We start from the raw sequence: 21254 nt of genomic DNA, 5'->3' as shown, positions 1-21254 counted from the left end.
TTCTTCTCAGTTTGATTGTAGTGTCGGTTGTAAATGTCCTTAACGTTATTTATTTTTTTTATTTGTGGGGTGGCGGGGTGGTGCATTATAATTATTCATTGTAATTCACTGACTGACCATTCTCCTGAATAACTAGCAGTCAAAAGTTACTTTCAAAGTTGCCAAACCAGCCTGGCGATCAGTGCGGTGAAGTTGGCTATTTGCAGGCCCATTGGGCTCAATAAAAGGCATCACAAATGACAGAGTTGCTCAAACAATAAAATAATAAAAGTGCTTTGAATGCCTAATGCTTAGCATCCTTTTACAAGGGCATGGATTAACACAAAGCTTAATAGAACTGTGTACAAACAATGCAGCCCTCTGGGTGCGGAACATGTACGTGTTCTACTCGTAAAGAAAACTGCTTGGAAAGAAAACTCGCAAAGTAAGACTGTGACACTTTTGGGGGAATTTAACTAGGAACAATAGTGCAGAAAAATGACTCTGGCTATGATTTACACATTTCCTCCGTTCAACATTTAGAATACCTCCAGGTAGGTATTAGGATCTGGAGAATCTTTCTTTCTTTTCCCATTTCCTCAGCTATTTTGCTTGTTGCTTGTATTATAACAACGACACAGCTCTTTTGATTGTGGTTAATGGATTGTACTGATTTTTGTGTGACAGCGACAGCTCTATTTTGATGCATTTCATGGGAAAATAACTGTCATTTTGCGACGTGATACACATACTGTAGTTCCAATCAGACATGCCCTGAAAATGCAAACATTAAAAAAAATTCTATTTGGCGTTGATCAGAATATAATATAGCTATAGAAAAACTCTTTGGTATAAATTCCACAAGAGGACAAGATGAAAACAAGACGTCGACTTAAGCCATGTTTGGGTCCATGGTAAGTAATAGTGGACATTCTTTGTTACTCAGACACATTAACTTGATGTAACTTGATGCTTTTCCATTTATATTCAAAATATTGACTTGTCCCTTATCCAGAAATGAATCGTATCAAACTAGAAAGGGAAAGCAACCAGCACGGGGAGTGGATTGAGGTCAGCTTGGCTCTTGGTGCCAGGCGTCTGTGGGGTAAACACAGCTTATTGAAGCCCGGGGAAGAGTATCCATGCAATGTGCGTCTGTTTGTAGATGGGGTGGGGGCTTACTTGATTCTCTCTGTGGGCGTAAACACTACCTGGCCGCTCCACCGGGAGAGGACAGTATAAATGTACGCAGGTGCAGTAGAGCAGGCATAAGAGGACACACCTATAAAACTCTGCCATTCAACTGTGAAGAGGACCAAAGAGGTGGAGCTGGAGTTCAACACTTAGCTGGATGTACTGGAAGCTGTTTTACATCCATACAGGTGAGCCTTATTCATTCATGGCAAGACATAGTATTTCATTTTGTTGTAGTTGAAAAAGTCAGCTACATTTTGATAACTTATTAGATAATCAGATATTGTGAGGCAATTTAGGTGATCCTCTGACACTGTTATGAATCATTTATTTAAAGCACACAACTCTGACATTTTCTTCAAACGACAAAATATGAATTGACTACTAATGTAAATTTTAGAACAACTTGAATCCTCTCTGAATAGGATTTGTGTGACCTTATATTGAAATTTTTATGTAATAAGGATTTTAATGTTGTTCATCCCAAAATTGTACCTATTTATTCAAAAAGAGAGAAACTCTCAGGTCACGGAAATGAATTGAAACTAATACAAGTAATTTATACATAATATTTTACGGAACTTTATTGAATGAAAGTCAGGCACTGTTTTATGGTCAGATAGACAGATTTTAATAAAACTGACCCATACAAAATATGCCCAAACCTTTGAGGCAATCACTGCAAATAAATGATTTCTGTAACTCTCAATGAGAATCTGTCGATGAATAAATTTTCTTCCCCTCCTTGTGAAATTTCATCAGATGTCTCAAGTTTGAAGGGTATCTTCTTCAGACTGCATGTTTCAGTCCTTCCATATTTCCTTTATTTATGATTACCCCAAAGAGGCATTTTTATGTTCTCATGCTGTTTTGCTGCATCCAGAACAGGGAGTCTTGAATTTGTGAAGATTTCAATGAAATCTCAACATTCTCAGGGCATACTGCCCACTGCTCAAAATTCTATACTCTACAACCAAAATCAATGTTAGACTTATATTTATCAGATTAACGCTTTTATATATTTTTTTCCAATGAGCATGTTGGATTTGTCTTTATTTAATATAGGGATACCACCAAGTTAGCATTTTTGTGTGAACTATTGCCACAAGCTGTTGCTTAGTTGACTTGACATTTTCTTTCCACTTTGATACATACATATTTTAACTAAATTCCGCATTCGTTTTTTTAGGACCTATGAGTACGAAATAGACTGTAATCCACATTTCCTTATCGAACTGTCATATAGCACATTAGTGAAATCTGAATATGTATTGCTAATAAATTATTGAGTACGTTTCTTTTGTTTATTCACCCTTGCATTTAATTCAAAGTGCATGTGCAAAGACTGCAAACGATTATTTGTACTGTGCAAAATTAGACACCAAGGACACAATCATAAAATATTCTGGAATATCAGTTATTATTTAATAATCCTAATTGTTGTTCAGTTTGACTAAGATCAAAATAGCCTCTTAATATTCAGCATCATTAAACTGCAACTGAGCACAATACTGCAGGATACTAATAAGAAAAGCTATAAACTTTTTTTTTTGTGAAACATGGATGATTATCAACCTCAGGTGACTGAGTTGTTTTCCTGTATAATTGCAAATGAGAAAAAAGGATGCAGAGGGCAAAGAAAATAAATTACAGCTTTGAAGGTTGATAAAAAAAAATCTCAACTGACTGTACAGACTGTTTTGTACCAATTAAGGCTTACCGATAGGCGCATGATCACATTTCTGTGGAGGCATGACTCAGCAAAAATAAGCACATAGTTGTTTGGAAGCTTATGTCAGTTAATTGAGGCCGAAATCATATCTTATCTGAACAGTTTGTTTTCTACCAAGGTTTACATATTCATTCGAATGTGGGTTTTTCTGCTTGAAGTTGAACTTTTCTCAAGTGTTCCTTCATTGGTTGATTTATCTGGCTCATTAGGCTGGGTAATGTTTTAAAGATACTATTAGATTTATGCCATCCAAAATACCGACTAAGACTATCGGTCCATGTTGCCAAACTGTTTTATGAATGAAATGACCCATGTGTTGATAATATCTTATTTGCTGTTTTCAAGGTTGTGGACTCGTAGAAAATGTTTGGCCCTTTCAGCAAACGTCTTCAGGACTATCTGGCTGAGCGAAAGCGTCGCCGGGCCAGGCTGGTGACCAAAGACGGCCACTGCAACATCGAATACGGAAACATCAAGTACAGCAAACATTTTGCGTTCCTGGCCGACTACTGGACCACATTCGTGGAGATCCGCTGGCGTTTTGTGCTTTTAGTCTTCATTGCATCTTTCACCCTGAGCTGGTTCATTTTCGGCCTGCTCTGGTACTGGATTGCCCGTAGTAACGGAGACCTGACGTGGCAGGAGCCCCCCGCGGACCATGCGCCTTGTGTTGATAATGTTGTCGGACTCACCACAGCTTTCCTGTACTCCCTTGAAACCCAAACAACCATTGGGTACGGTGGCCGAGCCCTGACTCCCATTTGCCCCGGTGCTGTGGCCCTTCTCATCATCCAGTCTCTCCTTGGCGCAGTCATCAACTGCTTCATGTGTGGAATCATTTTATCTAAAATCTCTTCACCTAAAAAGAGAGCGAAGACCATCTCATTCAGTGACATGGCTGTAATCAGCCCAAAGAACGGCGCGCTCTGCTTGTCAATACGAGTGGCCAATCTTCGAAAGACCCTCATGATAGGAAGCCAGATCTATGGCAAACTGCTGCGAACCACCCATTCGGCAGATGGCGAGACAATAATCATGGACCAGGTGAACATTGAATTCATGGTAGACGCCGGAAAGGACAACCTGTTCTTTGTGTGTCCGCTCACACTTCGTCACGTCATCAACAAGGGAAGCCCTTTCTTTGAGATGGCAGTGGACACGCTCCACAAGCAAGAGTTTGAGCTGGTCGTCTTCTTGGACGGTACCGCAGAGTCCACCAGCTCCTCCTGCCAAGTCCGGACTTCCTTCATTCCCCAGGAGATCATGTGGGGCTACAATTTCCTGCCCATCATCTCCCGAAGCAAAGAAGGTAAATACCGGGTGGATTTCTCCAACTTTTCCAAGGTGGTACCTGTGGCCACTGCGCATTGCGCCTACTGTTTCCACAACATCAAAGGTCACCACCACCACTCCAAAGATGGACTTGACAACCAAGGTTTTGAGGTGATTGATATCCATGATCCTGCAAGTATCACCAAGATGTAAAAGCACAGAGGCAGTGAACAAGACACTCTGGTAGATGCCTCCTACCGCCCACTGTTGAACCCCTCGAGCATCCCAAAGTTTATTTGGGAAAACCGCATGTACAGAAAATGTTAAGTGAAGGAAACCTCATTATCTTTCGGAAATGTATTGAACAATTGTAATTGCCACACGTATCACTGTCTATCAACCAAAGAACATGTTTTCCAAAGGGTTGCCATGTCATGGAAATTACTTGGTTGAAAAAGATGATTATAGGTCCTCTCACAAGGATGATAATTTTACCTCAGGTCCTGCACATCGGATTTACTGAGGATAACAAAGACTGTATTATTCTGTGTATGAATCTTACTTGAAGAACTTGTTTTGGGTGCCTTGTGGATGACAAAACAATATTAGTGGTTGTTTAATAATTCATATCTGCCATACACAAAAAGACATTTGGGCTCTTTGTTAGAAACATTAATCTATTCCAGCACTGGCACTCGCACAGGTTTAGTGTGGAACCTTCGAGTGATGGTGGAACCAAGTTCTCCTGAAACACTTAAAAATATGACTGCATGCAGTCTGACCTATTGAATGAAATCAAATTTGTTTTTTATGTTTTTTTTGTATTTTATCTCAGGGGGGAAAGTGAAATAAAACTATTTTTACACTCAATAATGTTTGTCTCACATTGTTCTCCACCTGAAATTAACATAACCAAAAAACGTCAGTGCCAGCCATCAACCCCTATTACAGATTTTCATCCAAACAAAATGAAGTTGTGAGAGCAAACAGATGAGCCAACGTGTCAACAGAGAGAACGCCACACTTACTTTTCCCTTCACTTCTCTTCATGTAATTGGAGGAGGCCAATAAAATACAGCGAGCAATGAGTGCACACTTTGTGACTTAGGGTATCAGCAAAAGTGACAATAATTTAATAACAAAAGTAGCAACGATTTAATACACGACGAGAAACAACACCCTTGTGACTAGTATATCAAACGCTGCTTGCACAAAATAACGCATACTGTACGAATAAACTCAGTCACAAGAGCTAATTAGAAATGCAGCAAAACATGCTGGTAATGTCGCTTCTCCAGTGGCTCATTGTGAAGCCTCGATGACACAAAAAGTACTTTTCCTGTAGAATCGGCCAAAACCAGATTTTTTTTAAAAAAAGGGATAGTGTACTTATTTAGCCATTGTGGGCAGTAAAATTAATGAATTTGAATAAAATAATGTGTTAATCAAATAAAATTAATTTGTTAATTCCTCATATGCATTTAAATACAATTAAAAAGGCATTTCGTCACCTGCTGTCGACTGAATTAAAATAACATCACTTATGCTAAGGGCTCAGATAATCACGGCTGACCCGTTGTGGTCATGTGACGTCCTTTCGCCTTTTATCAAGAGATATAAAGGTATCTACCGGTGGGTTGAAAAGATAATAAAATTAAAAAATTGCATGCATTTGTAATTAAAAAATATTTAAAAAAATATCAAACTGTGACACTATAGTATCATTCCACTCCAAGCACTCATGCTTACCATGGTGATTGTAAGGTTAGAGTACTCTGAGTGCTCTATATACACATGTGGTTATAATAGTGGTGTCATATTGTCATGTTGTATAAGCTCACTATTCAAAACACACACACACACATTCACACAACATTTGTTTGGCATATCTTCTCACCACAGAACTGGATTACATGCGCTGATGGCGGCGTTTATTTGCTATTCTACATTTGCTTTAGTAGAGTACCACAAAATCACTTTCACCAATATGGTTCATAATACAAAATACAAAAAATGAGTATCATATTAAAAAAAACTGCCAATAGGTGATGAGATAAATTTACCTTTTTCAACATTGAGCTCTTGTCAGGATCGGAATGGAGCAGGGCGGCCAAATGCAGCTTGGCGATGGGTTAATTGAGGGAAAAGGGAATTGGAATGGAGAACGAAACAGAAACAACTGGACTGACCAACAGACAGGCTAACAGAAATGGAACTGACCAACAAAGATGTCAGACAAGAAGACATCAACGATCCGAAAGGTGAGCGAGGGGCAGACAGGACTTAAATACAAGACAGGTGAGGATGATCACACTGATCAGGGCACACAGGAGGGGAAGGGCGAGCACACAGACACATGGACAGAAACTATGACACGATCGGGGACGAGTCGTGACAGCTCTGTAATCTTGAATCATTCAATTTTCAAAATTACAATAATCTGGTTTTTGATTTGATTTGGAGAATGATCATACATTTATGCTCTTATTCTTCAACCACTGTGAGCTCAACCACATGATGAAAACCGAATAGTATTTTTTTTTTTAAATAAAAGGAATAATATCTGACTTTTAAAGTTAACCTGATGAGAATTGAAACACATAGTGTACACTGCACACACCCTTACAACAGAATATAATAGTTTGATGCATTTATATAATTTGAGCATAAGACTTTCTTGAACGCTCGTTCTCATTCGGGTCGATGAGCTGAAACTGACTGCCATTTGCAAGGCACACACAGACAATCAACCATTCACAACCATTCAGCTAATATTTGCAATAACAATAATGTTTAGAAGTTTGAGCATGTCTTTATATTTGCAATCATAGCATTATGTTTTTATTCATCAAGAAAAGCATGGGAACTTTCTTATGTACATATAGATACATATCTAGAGCATAATGGGCCCAATACAGTCCGCTTGATCTCAGTATTAAAACATTGTTGTGAACTTTGATTGCAAGAACATTGCCTAAGAATGCATTAGACATACCCAGTGATATAAGAGTTGCTAAATGTGTATATATTGTGTAGAATTTCACTAGTGTCTTTCCATTATCTGTTTGTGCATGTACTTTTAAAATGCCTTGTCAGATAAGACTTGATCATCATTGATCAAGACCAAGGCTAGAAAGCCTAATGGCTGTTTTATGTTTTCGAAAAACGTGCCTCACAATGAACAAGTATTAATAAAATAGTCACCTTGGTCCATGTGGAAAAAAAGTTTCACAAACTTGAGGCCAATTGTTCTCAAAGTGAAAAGTGGCCGTGTTGCCATAGAAACAGGCTAAATGCACTTATAGGTATCACGAGAGGTAAAAACATTTATTTCTCACATTTTCCTATACAAAAGCCCTTTTTCCTATACAACATTTTTGAAAAGGTACGACTTCATACATGCTGGAATGACAATAATAACAATAATATAATAATAATAACAATAATTATAATTGATTAATTGTACAATTATACACACACAAGCACACACACACATGCACACACACACACACACACACACAAGCACACACACACATATAGTAGTACATGAAGTAGTATAGAGGCATGTTCAGGGTGCATTAGAAATTTCCCTTTTTATTTCAGGTGGAAGCTGATGGATGTTAATGCCATTTTCATTCATTTACATACAATATCTTAATATCCACCAATTTTTTTGGGACTATTAGACTTCAACGGTGATTAAAGAACTGTCCTAATCACATGTTGCAGACAGCGTTAAATGGTCCCTGTTATTGGATTCAAGCAGTCACTTGTGTTTGGGAGAAGGCTTAGCTTGTGTACACAAAGGCACTTGGGATGTTACACAATCTCATACAAAATAATTACAATAAGAAATAATAATAAAAAAGCTAAAAATGTATTGCCCAAATGTACAAATATAAAAACGCTTAAAATGCTGAAAAAACTACTGAGCAGAAATGGACTTCAAAGATTTGTATTTTTTTTTTTGACCGAGGTCAACTCGTATTAATTCTCTTGTCTCTTTTTAATACTGTGTCACATATGAAAATAACTCTGCATAATTTATACAGTAAGTTGCTTTAATGCCTAGTTGACTGATGCATATAAAATAATAAAAAATAGGTCTGACAAACGCACAGCGTTTGCGAATCTGAGGAATTCCTTGTTTCAACTCGTCATATTTAAAATTGGTTTTGTTCTCCGATAACCTTAGTCCAACGTCATTTACTTTCAAGTGTCTGCTTCACTTACTGGTCATGGAGTGCATTTGCTCTTTAGCGCCTATGCACCTGAAAATGGACATGTGATGATATGATGCAATTACATGAGGAGGAAGTCCATGTGCATGTTTATCTGGCCTTTAGATCAGTGAGAAACTAACATTCAAGCATACATGCTGCTCTCAAACTAGGATCCAGCCCTGGTAATATGCAACTTGACACTGTTGACTAACACAAAAAATTGAGAAAGCCATTTCGCAGTGTGACCTACAGGATCCTGACTTGCCCAAAAAAGAGAAGAGACACAGTGGCAGTCATTAAACAAATCAAAAATTGTCAGATTTTTCATCAGAGAATGTCTTGAGTCAAATGAAAACTGGGCAGGACAGCAGTTAAAGCTTTTGGAGTTCAATTCATGTCATCACAGTAATCTGGATGTGCTCATTTTACTGGAATGCATTATTCTAGATTTACTGTCTTGTTGGACTTTTTCACCACGATGAAACCAAGACAAGGACTTTACATATTTTAGAATGACAAAAACTATTCAAATTAATGGCCTTGGTCATTACTTGTTTGCTTCCTTGTTTACAAAATGAAACCACCTGACAATCTTTGATTTGAAATCCTCTTTTAAGACACAAACTGAACAACATTCACATTAATACTGACACGGTGGAGAGACAAAACATGGCTTCGAGGCGACAACACAGTAAACTTTTAATAGCCGAGTGTGTCGGCCTGGGTTGACTTGTTGCAAAATTGTTTCAATTACGCGTTGACTCGGCTTCCTCAGCACAAGAGAGCTGTACACATGGCCTGTCATCAACTCCGCACGCAATGCAGAAAGCATTTAAAGTACAACCGACAGTTCAGCAGACATACAGCGCTTGCTTCCTCGCTATTGGACTCCTCTCTTGCCTTCCAGTTTGGAGGATAAATTAAATTGTGAATGGCATATTCCAGTTGCCAACTTTCATTCATAGGCGAGAAAGGTCCATATCGTGTGTGTGTTGAGTTTGGTGGTGGCGGTGTGTGTGTGGGGGGGTGGGGGGCTCCATCTTTTCCAGCAAATTCCAGTAGACTCTCTACACACACATAAAATGATACAGGTGGACGAGCAGAGGCGCTGGGAAAAAAGATGAAGGCTTCGATGTGGTGGGAATAACAAACCCCGACAAGGTTGTAGATGGTGGAAAGAGCAGATGCTTTCAAGCGTAATGGCGGTAATGTACTCGGGAGGATGGAGATTGAGACCCGTAAATAAAGGGCCATGTCTGGGCTGAGGAGGCAGGCAGACATGATTGCTCTTCTGTTCTCAGGCTTTGGCTTGGCAAACGTTTTGGAGAAGAACTCGGTGCAGCTTTTAGGAGGATGTGGAAGATAAAGGCACATGTCCAAAAGATCAAGTCTTCTTAAGATAAGTAGTATTCCATTTTGGACCATAGCATCCAGTTGTTTCAAAAATCTTAACAAATATAAAATCATCTCTTTCGCTTTCCTCTTCATTGCCTTCTTTGGGGTATAGCGTCATTGGGAGTACAGGTCAGCAATGGCGGGCATGGCTAGTGGGTGGTTAGATAGAGGTGTTTAATAGTAACTGCCCAGATGGGAAGGCACGTGCGTATTCGGGTGGCGGGGGACGTTAGGATTGGGGTAGATGCCGGCGGTGGGCGAGCTCCAGTATGGAGCAGTTGGTCCGAAGAAGTTGGAGGAGGTAACCGGCATGGACGGAGGGTGAGGGGATACGAAGTTGACCTTCTGCTGGTGGCTGTGGTAAGAAGGGACGTAGGCTAGGTCCGAGGGGTACTTATACATGGACGACTCGGTGGGATGCGGCTGCAGCGCCTGGGCGATGCCGTGGAAGTCAAACTTATAAGCGTAGCGCTTGCCGTGCACTTTGGTCATGATGTTTTTATCGTAGTAGTAGCGTAGCGCCCGGCTCAGTTTGTCGTAGTTCATATTGGGTTTGCTCTTGCGCTCGCCCCAGCGTCGCGCCACCTCGTCCGGGTCCGTCATCTTGAACTCGCCGTTGGTGCCCTCCCAGGTGATGCAGCCGGCGTTGGCGCTGTCCGACAAGAGCTCCAAGAGGAACTGCCAAAGTTGGATCTGACCTGAACCTGACGAGCAGAAGAAGAGGAGGCATTGTTGAATGAGAGAGGCACTAAAAATGTTTTAAAACGTGTTAAGCAACATTCTTACCAGGATTGGCTAAGCGACTACTGGTGGGACCGAGTATTTGGTAAGGATCTGTGAACAGAAGCAGACACCTTATGCTCATGAAAGGGACTCTGACCTGTACTAGTTGGCATAGAACAGAGGGAGTGAAAGAATACACGTGGGAGGATAACAGACTCTTAACAGATATTGGACTGAAAGCAGGAGAGATATTTTCCTTCCAAGGTAGATTCCACCATGAAAATAGATTCTCCCCCCAACAATTTCACATTGCCAAGTAACTGTGAAGGGGGACGGCTTTATTAGTACAAAAGAGATTCTTCGGGCATTTTGTAGTCGACGGCAAAATGCTGAAAGTCGTTGCAATAGATATATTGAATAGCCGGGTTAACAATCTCCTCTGTTATACACATAAAGAGTGTATGGCCAAAATAATTTTTTTTCTAAAACTATTTTCATGCCCGTATGTGAAAGATAGACAGAGATAGCTCCAGATCCAGAACAACCCTTTTTTTTAATTAAATGTAAAATTACTTGTCAATTTGAGGGAGGTGTTTGAAGATAAGAAAATTAAGGAAAACATATAAAGGATTCTGCCACAGATGAAAAGAAACTCAAATTTGGCTCACTTGACTTGGCTCAAACTTGGCTCACTTCAAAAACAATCAACTAATTTATAGGACTTGCTACAGTGATGGCCAAAAAAAGAGATTAACAAATGATACCTGGTTGAGCTCTGGGCTGCTCAGCAGTCTTGGTCACATTCTGAGTTACCACTGGAGAGCCTGGAGATAGAAGGAGAGATTGACAAAGAAATCTTTACTGGCAACACATTGACTTCCTGCCTTGGAGAAGGCGGCAGCAGCTATCGGCTAGACTCTCTAACATCTACGAACTGAGTTTTGTAGTGCTTTTAGTCCTCACCTTTGGCACTGTGCATGTTGTTTGACCATCCCGTCCGTCGTACAGCATCATATGAAGGGTCTAAAAAAAAATGGAGGGCAACATTTAAACCATGTCTAAAATGCATTAATAACGGGAAGGTCTATTTCTTTGCAATGTGCTAGCCTGCTACAGTGTGAGTTTTATTTACTGTATTTATAGACTTTTGTGTGTGCCAACTCCTCTGCAAGGGTGCCAGAGTTGATACGCCAAAGAGAAATATATTAATGAATCACAGGGAAAAAAAAAGGAAACTTGGCCCTAAATACAGTATTCATCAAAGCAAATGTTTGCTTAAGGCTGTTTTTTTCCCTTTTTAAAAATGAAGTTCACAAAGGCCCCAACATCCTGGGGGCCCTCAGAAATTCTTCAAGATAAAATTCAAATGTATTTTACTTAAAAGATAAATACAATTGAACACATTTTCTTTAAAACAATGTAACATTATGCTCAGTTTGAACATTTAGTACATAATTCAGTGATTGTTACTGGTATGTGTACTACAATTTGAGAATCAATGCTCGCTCTATAATCACATTATAATTTCATTGTCAACATTCACAATGCTTTATCCTCCTTGTACGTAGTGACAATACAGTATATCATTGCCGTGTACCAGATTATTTATCCTGTACCAACAGCACATTAATCAATCGTTGCGAATGCGGCTGAAGTGGCTCTTGACAGGATATCTGGCCGTGGCAGTGTTGTTGTTTTTGGCACCCAGGGATGATTGTGGCACACTGTTAGACAACGATTACAGACTACCGGGCACCTTGCGACGGCCCTCACCACAAATAAAAAGCAAATTAACGGCCAAAGTTCACAGTTTCACGTGTGGCACGTTCAGTTCCTCTCTTCATGAAAGTTTGACAAATGGCCAACCCTGGCTCACTTTTGCGTGGATTTTGCTGTGTATCTGGAGGGCCTCCAAGAACAATCAGTCACTCTGACACAAACAGGTAAAACAGAGGATGTGATGATCCCCATGGCTGAGTCTCAAAGACACACTGCTATACTCGTAGTGCAACTGGCCAGCACCTTTGATGGCTATTATTCTCACTGCTCAAACAGTTGCCAGAACACACAGAATTCTAAAGTGTTTGGCAGCCGCACATTTTTTCTTCTTTTTTTTCTATTTCCAATTCAAATCAGTTGTGCTTCTCCCACAAGGCAATAGAGGTGTAAGTGTGATGACAGAGGTCGCGACTGGGATCTGCACGCTGTTTTCAAGGTCAAGAGGCAATCCCTTTTCCCATTAGTGAAGCAGAATGTTTAAAAAGCTCTCAAGTTGACGCGGCTAAATTTTATATGAATGTGCGTGTGTGTGTGTGTGTGTGTGTGTGTGCGTGTGTGTGTGTGTGTGTGTGTGTGTGTGTGTAGGGAGTTCAAAAGACCCCAAAACCAGAAATGATGTAAGAATAAAGTATTATTGCAGTATATGTATGTGCTTATAACCAGGGTTTATAGTTATTTTATTACGAACATAAGCATTGAAAATCATTTAGCCTGCACCAGTGAAGGTCATCATCCTCATTTTCATCCTCATGCCATTCTTCTCAGACCGATAACTACTGTGCGGTATTGCCCTCTTGTGGACAAAAATATATTGACAGCTCGACAAGCAAACCACCATCTGCTTACAACTGCAGCCAACTGTAATAAATAAAATGCAAGCCAAACTTCTCTTTGAAATCATGCTCAACTCTGAAAGTTTCATTCACAAGTTCAAAAACCTTTTAAGAAGCATATTTTATTATATATATTGTTGAGTCCTCTAAATGGGAAAATATATGCTGCAGAGTAATCTTTTCATCTCATCAATTATTTTCCACATATTAAACATTTAAACCCTAAAATATTCCACCAAAGGGCCCATTTCAGGGGGTGATATTCAAAGTGTAGTAAAATGGAAATTGAGAGCACAGATATAAGCATGAAGGCAATGGATATTAACTTGCAAAAAGTCATTAGAATGATGAAAATTTGGAGGGGGGGGGGGCGAAACGGGACAAAGAACAAGCGGCCTGCCGTGGCTGAGAGGTTGTCAGGTCCAATCTGGTGCAGGCTGAGGAGCAGCGAGTCCTCGGAGACTTGTGTTTCCTGCCTACCTCGCCTGTAGACAACCTCTCTTTGTTTTACTGGCCCTTTCTCCTCCCTCCCCACCTCTTCACTCTAACCACCACAGGCGACCCCCCCCCCCAAAAAAAAAAGCAGCAACACACTCGACAGCACCTTGAAAGGAACCTCGCAAGGTCTGCTCCATCTACATGCAAAGAAGATGGCGGATAGAAATAAGAGACGGGCAGAAATAAATCTTCAATGAGAAGCAAATATTGGAAAACAGGACTAACTGTTTGGAATTTAGAAGGAAAACAATAATAATGAACTTCCTGGTTAGGACAGGCCGAACAAACTCATACATACTTTGGAGGGTTATTGATATCGATTTAAAGTTGTTGCCTTCACCAACAAAACAGTGAGACTAAAGACAGAAGTAGCAACACTTCAGAAAGTGTGACACCGCAATCTACTTTTGTAACTCTTGTTTCTGTGGAGTTCACCACAGCGAGAGGTTGCGAGAGGGGAGCGAAAGCACAGAAGGAGAAGCAGCAGATGTAAAGCACACACCAAAAAAAAGTCAAACGATGTGAGGGCAATGCAGAGCGAGCCAGCCACGCAGACGTCGACCCAAGAGCGCAACCCCAAAATTGCCTCCCCCACTCTCTCCCACCTCCCTCATTTTTCCAGGCATTGCTCTGACTGTGACTCGAGCCAGTTTCCACTCATGTCTGGGGTGTGGTGCGCGCTCCTGGGAGACTTTGGACTGTGCGACCAGTTAGTCAAAACAAGGCCAGAGTGCTAGACAGAGAAGGCGAGAAAGGTGGTGGAAAGACTTGATATGAGAGAGAGAGAGAGAGAGAGAGAGAGAGAGAGAGAGAGAGACATCATTGATAGTGAGTAGCACATTCACCCTCACCCTCTGTGTTGCAGTCTATTGCACATCAGTAAATTGCGACAGTGAACATTTTATTTCACTTAGTTGTAGGTTACTTAAAAATACGTCCATTTAAGTCCTGTTTGTATTTTCGAAATTAAAGCCAAATTTATATTATCCACGTGCGGTAAACCGAAAATGCCATTTGTCTTCTGTGTTCCGCCATCGTTTTATTGTATGTGGAGGATGAAGTCACCTGTCAACTGAAATGAAAAGTACGAGCTCACGATACAACCTAAAATTTTCCGGGATTTTTATGTTTCTGGATCAGGGCAATAGACAAAACCTTCATCTTGGGGTTGGCAATGTTTGATTTTAATATACGTAGTTCATGTTGGGTGTAGGAATAGTGTTTGTTTTATTCAAAATCTTTTCTTGGATTTATTCGATTAAAATAGTTCAATAAAGTTTGGCATCAGGTATTGAACATAATAGTCAAATTTAGAATTATATTTGAATTATATTCCAAATTAAACCCGATATATTTTCCCAAGTCATAGAAAGCTACAGCAGACAGGTGAAAGTGTAACCTACATTGCTCAAGTCTCAAGTTGTTGACCCCCGGTCTACAGGTACATGTCTGCTCTGCAATTGGCTGCTGGCCAGTTCACAAAATCAGCCGAGATAAACTCCAGCAAGTTTGCAAACTGTGAGGATAAGTGGTATAGAAGATGCCTGGATGGACTATTTTTATCATGTTTAAAAATACTAATGATTAGAAACGGACTAAAATTCTTCTCAGTGATAACTTATGTACACTACACATGTAAATTAAGGTTACATCTAACTATTATTAATAATTAATTTGATTTTGATTGGTTTTTAATATATAAATACACACACACACGCGCACACACACACACATACACACACACGCACATGCACACACTCACAACATTACATATTTTGGATCATGATACTAAGTTTAGGAAAAGCTGGTCAAAAGCAATGTAGCATGTTAAAAGGAGGCATGCAGAAAGCCACACGTGCACACGCATGCCAATCCACAAGGAGACGGATTTTAAACACACACACTCAGACGCAATAGCACTGACGCACAGACACACCCTTTCCTTGCTGCTACATTCCGCGTTTCATACGCTGTCTTTTATTCATAACATTGCATTTTACACCGCAGTGTCTGGGCCAGATTATGGGTTGTCTCAAGCGGGATGCTCGTGCTTACTCAACCCCAAAGAGTCTGCAAAGTATTTGGCTCCTCTCGAATGGCAATATGAACATGAACATCTGGCAGCGCTGATCTGTGAAACTGTCCGGTAAAGCCTGATCCTGGAGCTAACTTTGTTTGCCTCACATTTTTATGACATATTGAAGCAAAACTTTGTAATTGTCTACTATAGAAAATTATAACAATATTACAAAAAAAAAGGCACACTGGCTGCTGGACGCTTCATTTTGCCCCTCAAACTATTTTTATACAAATCCAATAAAAAAAGTATGCGTTCCCAAATTGCCTTAATTGCACACTTGATCCTTAAATATAATGCACAAAGATCTTAAAAAGTCTACAGACAACATTATATTTTCCCTTGGAATCTTTACAAATTTGACAAATTTGTGTTGATGACTGTTGATCATTGGACAAGAATCTGTCCCCAAACTCACAAAATTAAAAAACAGCAAGGTAGAGCATTGGCAGTTCTTATTTTAGGGTCATTAGGATTCGAGCATATTACACATTTGCATCCACAGTTTTTTTGCTGGGTGGAGGCTGAGCATTGGCTAAAGAATGGATCACATGTATGTATTCAGAGTCAGGCGGCTCATAATAGTCACCTCTTGTGAAAGGGAAATGCTCTCGAAGGGAGTGACCCGCTAGTCGTGCCAGTCCAAATACCTGGTGCTGAGAAGCAGGAAGGCCGGGGTCGAGGGGTGACCGAGCAGAATCTTATCTGGCCTTCCCAATGTACTGTATAGAACCCTTGCGACATTAGCCGGCTAGCGCTCGCCGCCTGGGGCAGATAACGTGTCCGAGAGCATTCTCGGACACTTATCAGACGCAGAGTTTCCTCTTTTCCTGCCTGGATGGGCCTCTCATCCTGCTTGTCGCGCTATCATTGTTATTGCAGTACGCTTTTGCTCCTCTGGCGGTGACACCATATAGCTGATGTAAAGGATGTGTAGCTTTCTTTTCGAAATGGGAGTTTTGGCCATGTTTGCGTAGTGTCAGCACAGTAATGTTTGTAGAGTGAAAAGGTATCCGTAGGAAGTCGCTCTGGGCGTTGTCCTAATAGGCTTAGTTCAGCTTCTCGCTATGATTTTGTTGGAAAGATGGTTCATCTCGGTTCATTTTGAATTTTTTTTCAGAAAATTGCCTCTGGCGTTGAACACGTCACAGTTGTCATGCATACCACAAAAAAACATCAGTTTAATATGCTAAGAAAGATTTTTTCTTGGATTTTTGTGACGATACTTTAAGTAGCATGTCCAACAAGGAGTGTTCAGAGAAGATAAGATAAGTTACTTGCTTTTAGAGCAGTAAGAATCAGCTATGTTTTCTCCTTATCTTATTATAATTTGCATGGGAATTAAAGACAAATATGACGCATAACACACATCTGCAGCAGGAAAGAAAGCCGGAGATGGTGCTTTTTTTAGTGATTTTGTAAAAACAATAGTTCAAAGCGTACCCTAGTGTCCCCAAGGTTTTATGACGGCAACAGTTTTCAAGAGGCATATAAATTGAATGTTGACCATCCCAGGTCACATAGTGTTGATAGTAAATATAAACTGTGTAGACTTTTTATATCCACTGGGCCTAATGTTTCCAAAAAGATGCAAAACATCCGTTGACTGCCCTCTTTTAAACCATCACATGTAGCCAATCACTCTTCTTGACGATACACATTGTTGCCTCAGCACCTGTCAGTGATGCATATCCACCTCATGCCACTCGCCTCGTTTCCACAATCGCTGCATTCACAGTCTGTCTTCACCCTGCCTGCTGCGGATGGAACTCATCAGCAGGCCACTTTTTAGCTCCTTGTTAATATGCTCCTATTCTCTCCAAGATGGCTTGTCTCATTTTGACACACAAAAGCTACACCTGCCGCCTGAGCTTGTTACAAAAGCGAGCATGAAAAGTGCTTTGGACTCCCACATGCAATTTGCTGACATCGACTTCCCCTATTCTCCTACTTTTTCTGTTCTTTCTATTTGTAGCTCACATCACTTTTCCATTTATAATTAGAAACATGAATTTCAAACAGAAACAGGAACAAGGATTGCTCTTACCCTCTTTGGCAGCCAGACGCGGGGACGGGTCTGTGTGTGATGGGGTGGTGTAGGATAATGACGAGCTACCTGCAAGGACAACACATTTGAATGGCATTAAAAGCTTAGAAAAACAGCAAATTAATACATTTTAAAAGTTTTCAAAGATTTAATTTACAATTAAACTGGGACATTTCTATGATGAGGGCATGCAGCTACCACTGGCAGCATTTAAATTCAGTCCATCATGCATTTTTTAAAAAAGTTCATGAACACTCATATCTGGTTTGAACATTTTGACATAGGCTTTCAAAAAAATCGTTTAAAATTTTGAATAACGACATGTAAGGAAATGGCATGGTAGGGCACTGGTTAGCACGTCCGCCTCACGGTTCAGATATTGCAGGTTCGATTTCACCTTCGGCCTCCCTGTGTGGGGTTGGCATGCTCTCCCTGTGCTTCCGTGGGTTTTCTCCGGGTACTCTGGTTTCCTCCCACATCCCAAAAACATACATGGTAGGCTGATTGAACACTCCAAATTGCCCATAGGTGTGAGTGCGCGAGCGAATGGTTGTTCGTCTCTGTGCCCTCCGATTGGCTGGCAGCAAATTCAGGGTATCCCCTGCCTCGTGCCCGATGTCTGCTGGGATAGGCTCCAGCATGCCCGCAACCCCCGTGGGGACAAGGGGTATGGATAATGGATGGAAGGATGGACGTATAAGAAAAATGTGCCGCTACCTTGCCCTAAAAAAGTTTAAATGACCACTACTGTCCAATGAGTTGAGTACACAACCAGCAGGTGGCGGTAGAAAATTCCATTAGCATTCAGGCCTCTCATAATATTTTCTGAACCAGGTCTCATTTTGGACATAATCAACTAATCAGTGACGTACCTATATTGTAAGAAACACTGAACAAACTAGACGCAACAAGGTGCAACACAGTCGATGCCCCTAAAATATAGGAACAACTCTTGAAGTCAGTCGGCGTTTTAATAGCAAAGTCTAGTCTTGAATAATAAAGCCTGCCTAGTTATTTCACCTTATGTAGCAGAACCCAACGCTGCATTCCTGCACTCACACAGGCACCCTGGGCGGCACCAAAATGCTCTCTTAATTTTAGCTGCCCCAGGCATAAATCAGCGAGTGGAAAAACAGACCCAAAAAAATGCACAGGGAAAACACAAGAGCTGCTACTACGTGGAGCGTGTTAAGATTTAGCACACAGACAGCTGCTGAGTTGGGGGGAAAGTTTTCTTTTTTTTTTTTTTTTTTTCTGAATTGGACAAAATGAATAACGGCGGAGAAAAGTTTGTGTATGATTTGATTCAGAACCTCTGTGCCTGTTAGTGTTGAGGGGGTTGGAGTAGCCAACTCAGGCTCTGTTATTTTAGGGGGTAGAGCTAAAGGGGGCTCCACAAATGTACGCTAGCCTCCCAACACCCCACCCCTTCTGGTTCTACCTATTCCACAGCACCCCCGAGGCTCTGGGTCTCGTTTAGAGACCTGGGGCCTCCGAACAGGGGAACCATTGTATGAGGCAGGGTCCCTGCACGGCAATCAAACGCAGCTCCTCATACAAAAATAATTCCTCATGCTGAGTGCAGGCACGCAAGAGGCAAGCGAGCCACCAATACAAGTGTGTTTGGAATAAGGGAGAATGTGTATAAGGGAAAAGATGAACAAAAAAATGAGGGCGACTGAGGGGAGAAGGAAAAGGGCTGTTTAACCCTTTTCCTACTGTGCGCCACATATGTGGGCTGACCCAGACAGGCAAACAGGCAGCATTGCTGAGAAAAACCTCAAACCATCCCGCAGAGAAATCCAGGATTGCTGTAACGTTGGAGAGGGAGAGCAAGGAGGGGTGAGAGCGAGCGATCGAGGCAAATGACAGGGAATTTTGACTATGCTGCATATTTATTTGGACGGCCTCTTCCTCTCTTCGAAAACAAACACAATTTACTAATCTGTACGTGGCCCACAAGAAAAAAACCCTCCATCTTTCTTGCTCTAGATTACGTAATGTCACTGATGCAAAAAAGAAGTTCCCCCGGTAAGGCAGGGCCTAATACTAACAGAGTTCAGTTTCAAGCATCTTGATGGACCTCCGTCAACCCAGGTTGTTTATTCTGTGGAACCACAGGATAGCATCACCCAAACATGCCGCATAGACTTTGTCAACAAATGAAACTTTCAAGTAACTCACTTAAGAGTACTGAACTTTTTAAAGGGAGACAATAAGGCCACTGTTGAAATAACGTCATTTTATGCGATAATGTAGTAGATCATGTGAAATCGGATTTTCCTTTTAGGAAGCGGGAATGAAATTAATCTTTTGGTTTATATAGTTTGTTACAGTTCATTTGTTTTTCATTCTCACGATCCTCGCTCTCATATAAGCTTACAAGTGAATTAATCAATATGAAAAAAAAAAAGAGATTCATTATCTGAACTGTTTATCCTCACGAGGATCACGGGCATGCTGAAGCCTATCCCAGCTGACTTTGGATGGTAGGTGAAGTACACCCTGAACTAGTTGCCAGCCAATCGCAGATATAATCTGCGCAATTGCTAGTAAAATTAAAGAACAGCCCCCAATGATTTGATGTTATTTCCACGCGTTTGCATTGATTTGAAGTTATTGGAACAACAAACAATAAGGCTTGCTTGACCAAATAACAAGAAACAGGAGTTCACCATTAAAACACCTGGGAATAAATTCAGCAACCCTTTGAACCAACACGGGATAAACATTATTGAAAAAGGATGAATGGATGTAGGTTCAGAGAAAAGGGACTGAAACATATTTATAAAACAGTCGCCCATCATAATGTCTGTCCAACTGATTATCCAGTTGTCCAATATCAGCATTCCTATATAGCAGGAGCCATCTGCATCTTCACTTATTTCAAAGCGATATATATTCTTGTAGCGCTCAGTGTCTGAAGTCCCACGTTAAATTGAGCAGCTGCATACTAACTTAGTTCGGCTGCTAGCAGCAGACGGCTAACAGTACGGGGCGCAGAGCCAGGCCAGCCAGCCCCTGCACACCAATGATAACCTGCCAATAGAAGGAACTAATGCGCAAGAAGCTCAATAAAAATGTTGCGAGGGTAGAAAGAAAGAGAGAAACATTTTCCCTACTCAGCCTTTAAGGCCAGATGTTTATGGTCTGTATAAACTATTGAGGGTAAGAGAATGTCCCCCACTCAGCAACCGTGCGGTGTAGAAGCCCAGACTTATCGCTCGTTTTTTTTCCTTCCACTTGCCCATTTTGACTCGACTCCCACTGTAATCTATCCAGATACAAAAGAAACAGCGACAGTGGACAAACAGGACTGTCGCTGTTTTCTAATGGGGCACGCTCATTACAACCCTGGCCTATATATATATATATATATATATATATATATATATATATATATATATATATATATATATATATATATATATATATATATATATATATATATATATATATATATATATATATATATATATATATATATATATATACATACGTA

General features: G+C 40.6%; 3 protein-coding genes across 12 annotated transcripts in view; 1 reads left to right on the top strand and 2 right to left on the bottom strand.

Moving 5' to 3' along the window:
* The window catches only part of kcnj5 (potassium inwardly rectifying channel subfamily J member 5), a 35910-nt gene extending 29119 nt beyond the window's left edge, over nt 1-6791 (bottom strand). Inside the window, exons 1-2 of one of the 2 annotated variants that reach the window (XR_015859435.1) lie at nt 6241-6791; nt 2572-3764 (exon numbers count right to left, since the gene is read on the bottom strand). The gene's annotated coding sequence lies outside the window, so the exon portion shown is untranslated. Of the gene's footprint in view, nt 1-2571; nt 3765-6240 lie in introns of those variants that run through there. The other variant, XM_088380822.1, reaches the window with a different exon arrangement.
* On the top strand, nt 1204-5050 carry LOC148395089 (ATP-sensitive inward rectifier potassium channel 1-like). Its single transcript, XM_088380823.1, has 2 exons — nt 1204-1361; nt 3251-5050. Exon 2 carries the CDS (start codon nt 3269-3271, stop codon nt 4388-4390), a length of 1122 nt encoding a protein of 373 aa, XP_088236949.1. The 5' UTR covers nt 1204-1361; nt 3251-3268; the 3' UTR covers nt 4391-5050.
* A 692-nt stretch (nt 6792-7483) lies between the features above and the next one.
* The window catches only part of fli1 (Fli-1 proto-oncogene, ETS transcription factor), a 29820-nt gene continuing 16049 nt past the window's right edge, over nt 7484-21254 (bottom strand). For all 9 annotated transcript variants that reach the window (XM_088381211.1, XM_088381212.1, XM_088381217.1 and 6 more), the window contains 5 exons: nt 17753-17821; nt 11482-11541; nt 11283-11342; nt 10582-10629; nt 7484-10499 (listed from right to left, as the gene is read on the bottom strand). In XM_088381211.1, the coding sequence (XP_088237337.1) occupies nt 9970-10499; nt 10582-10629; nt 11283-11342; nt 11482-11541; nt 17753-17821 (767 nt within the window). In that variant the 3' untranslated portion in view covers nt 7484-9969. The remainder of the gene's footprint in view (nt 10500-10581; nt 10630-11282; nt 11343-11481; nt 11542-17752; nt 17822-21254) is intronic.

The sequence above is a fragment of the Syngnathus floridae genome, chromosome 7 (genome assembly GCF_059516105.1).
Source record: "Syngnathus floridae isolate MCC-2025c chromosome 7, RoL_Sflo_1.0, whole genome shotgun sequence".
NCBI lineage: Eukaryota > Metazoa > Chordata > Actinopteri > Syngnathiformes > Syngnathidae > Syngnathus > Syngnathus floridae.
The sequence above is the reverse complement of the archived record's forward strand: the minus strand, read 5'-3'. Positions and strand labels throughout refer to the sequence as shown.

Excerpts from the sequence above, each read along its gene's own strand:
- LOC148395089 (XM_088380823.1), top strand. The coding sequence starts at position 3,269 with ATGTTTGGCCCTTTCAGCAAACGTCTTCAGGACTATCTGGCTGAGCGA.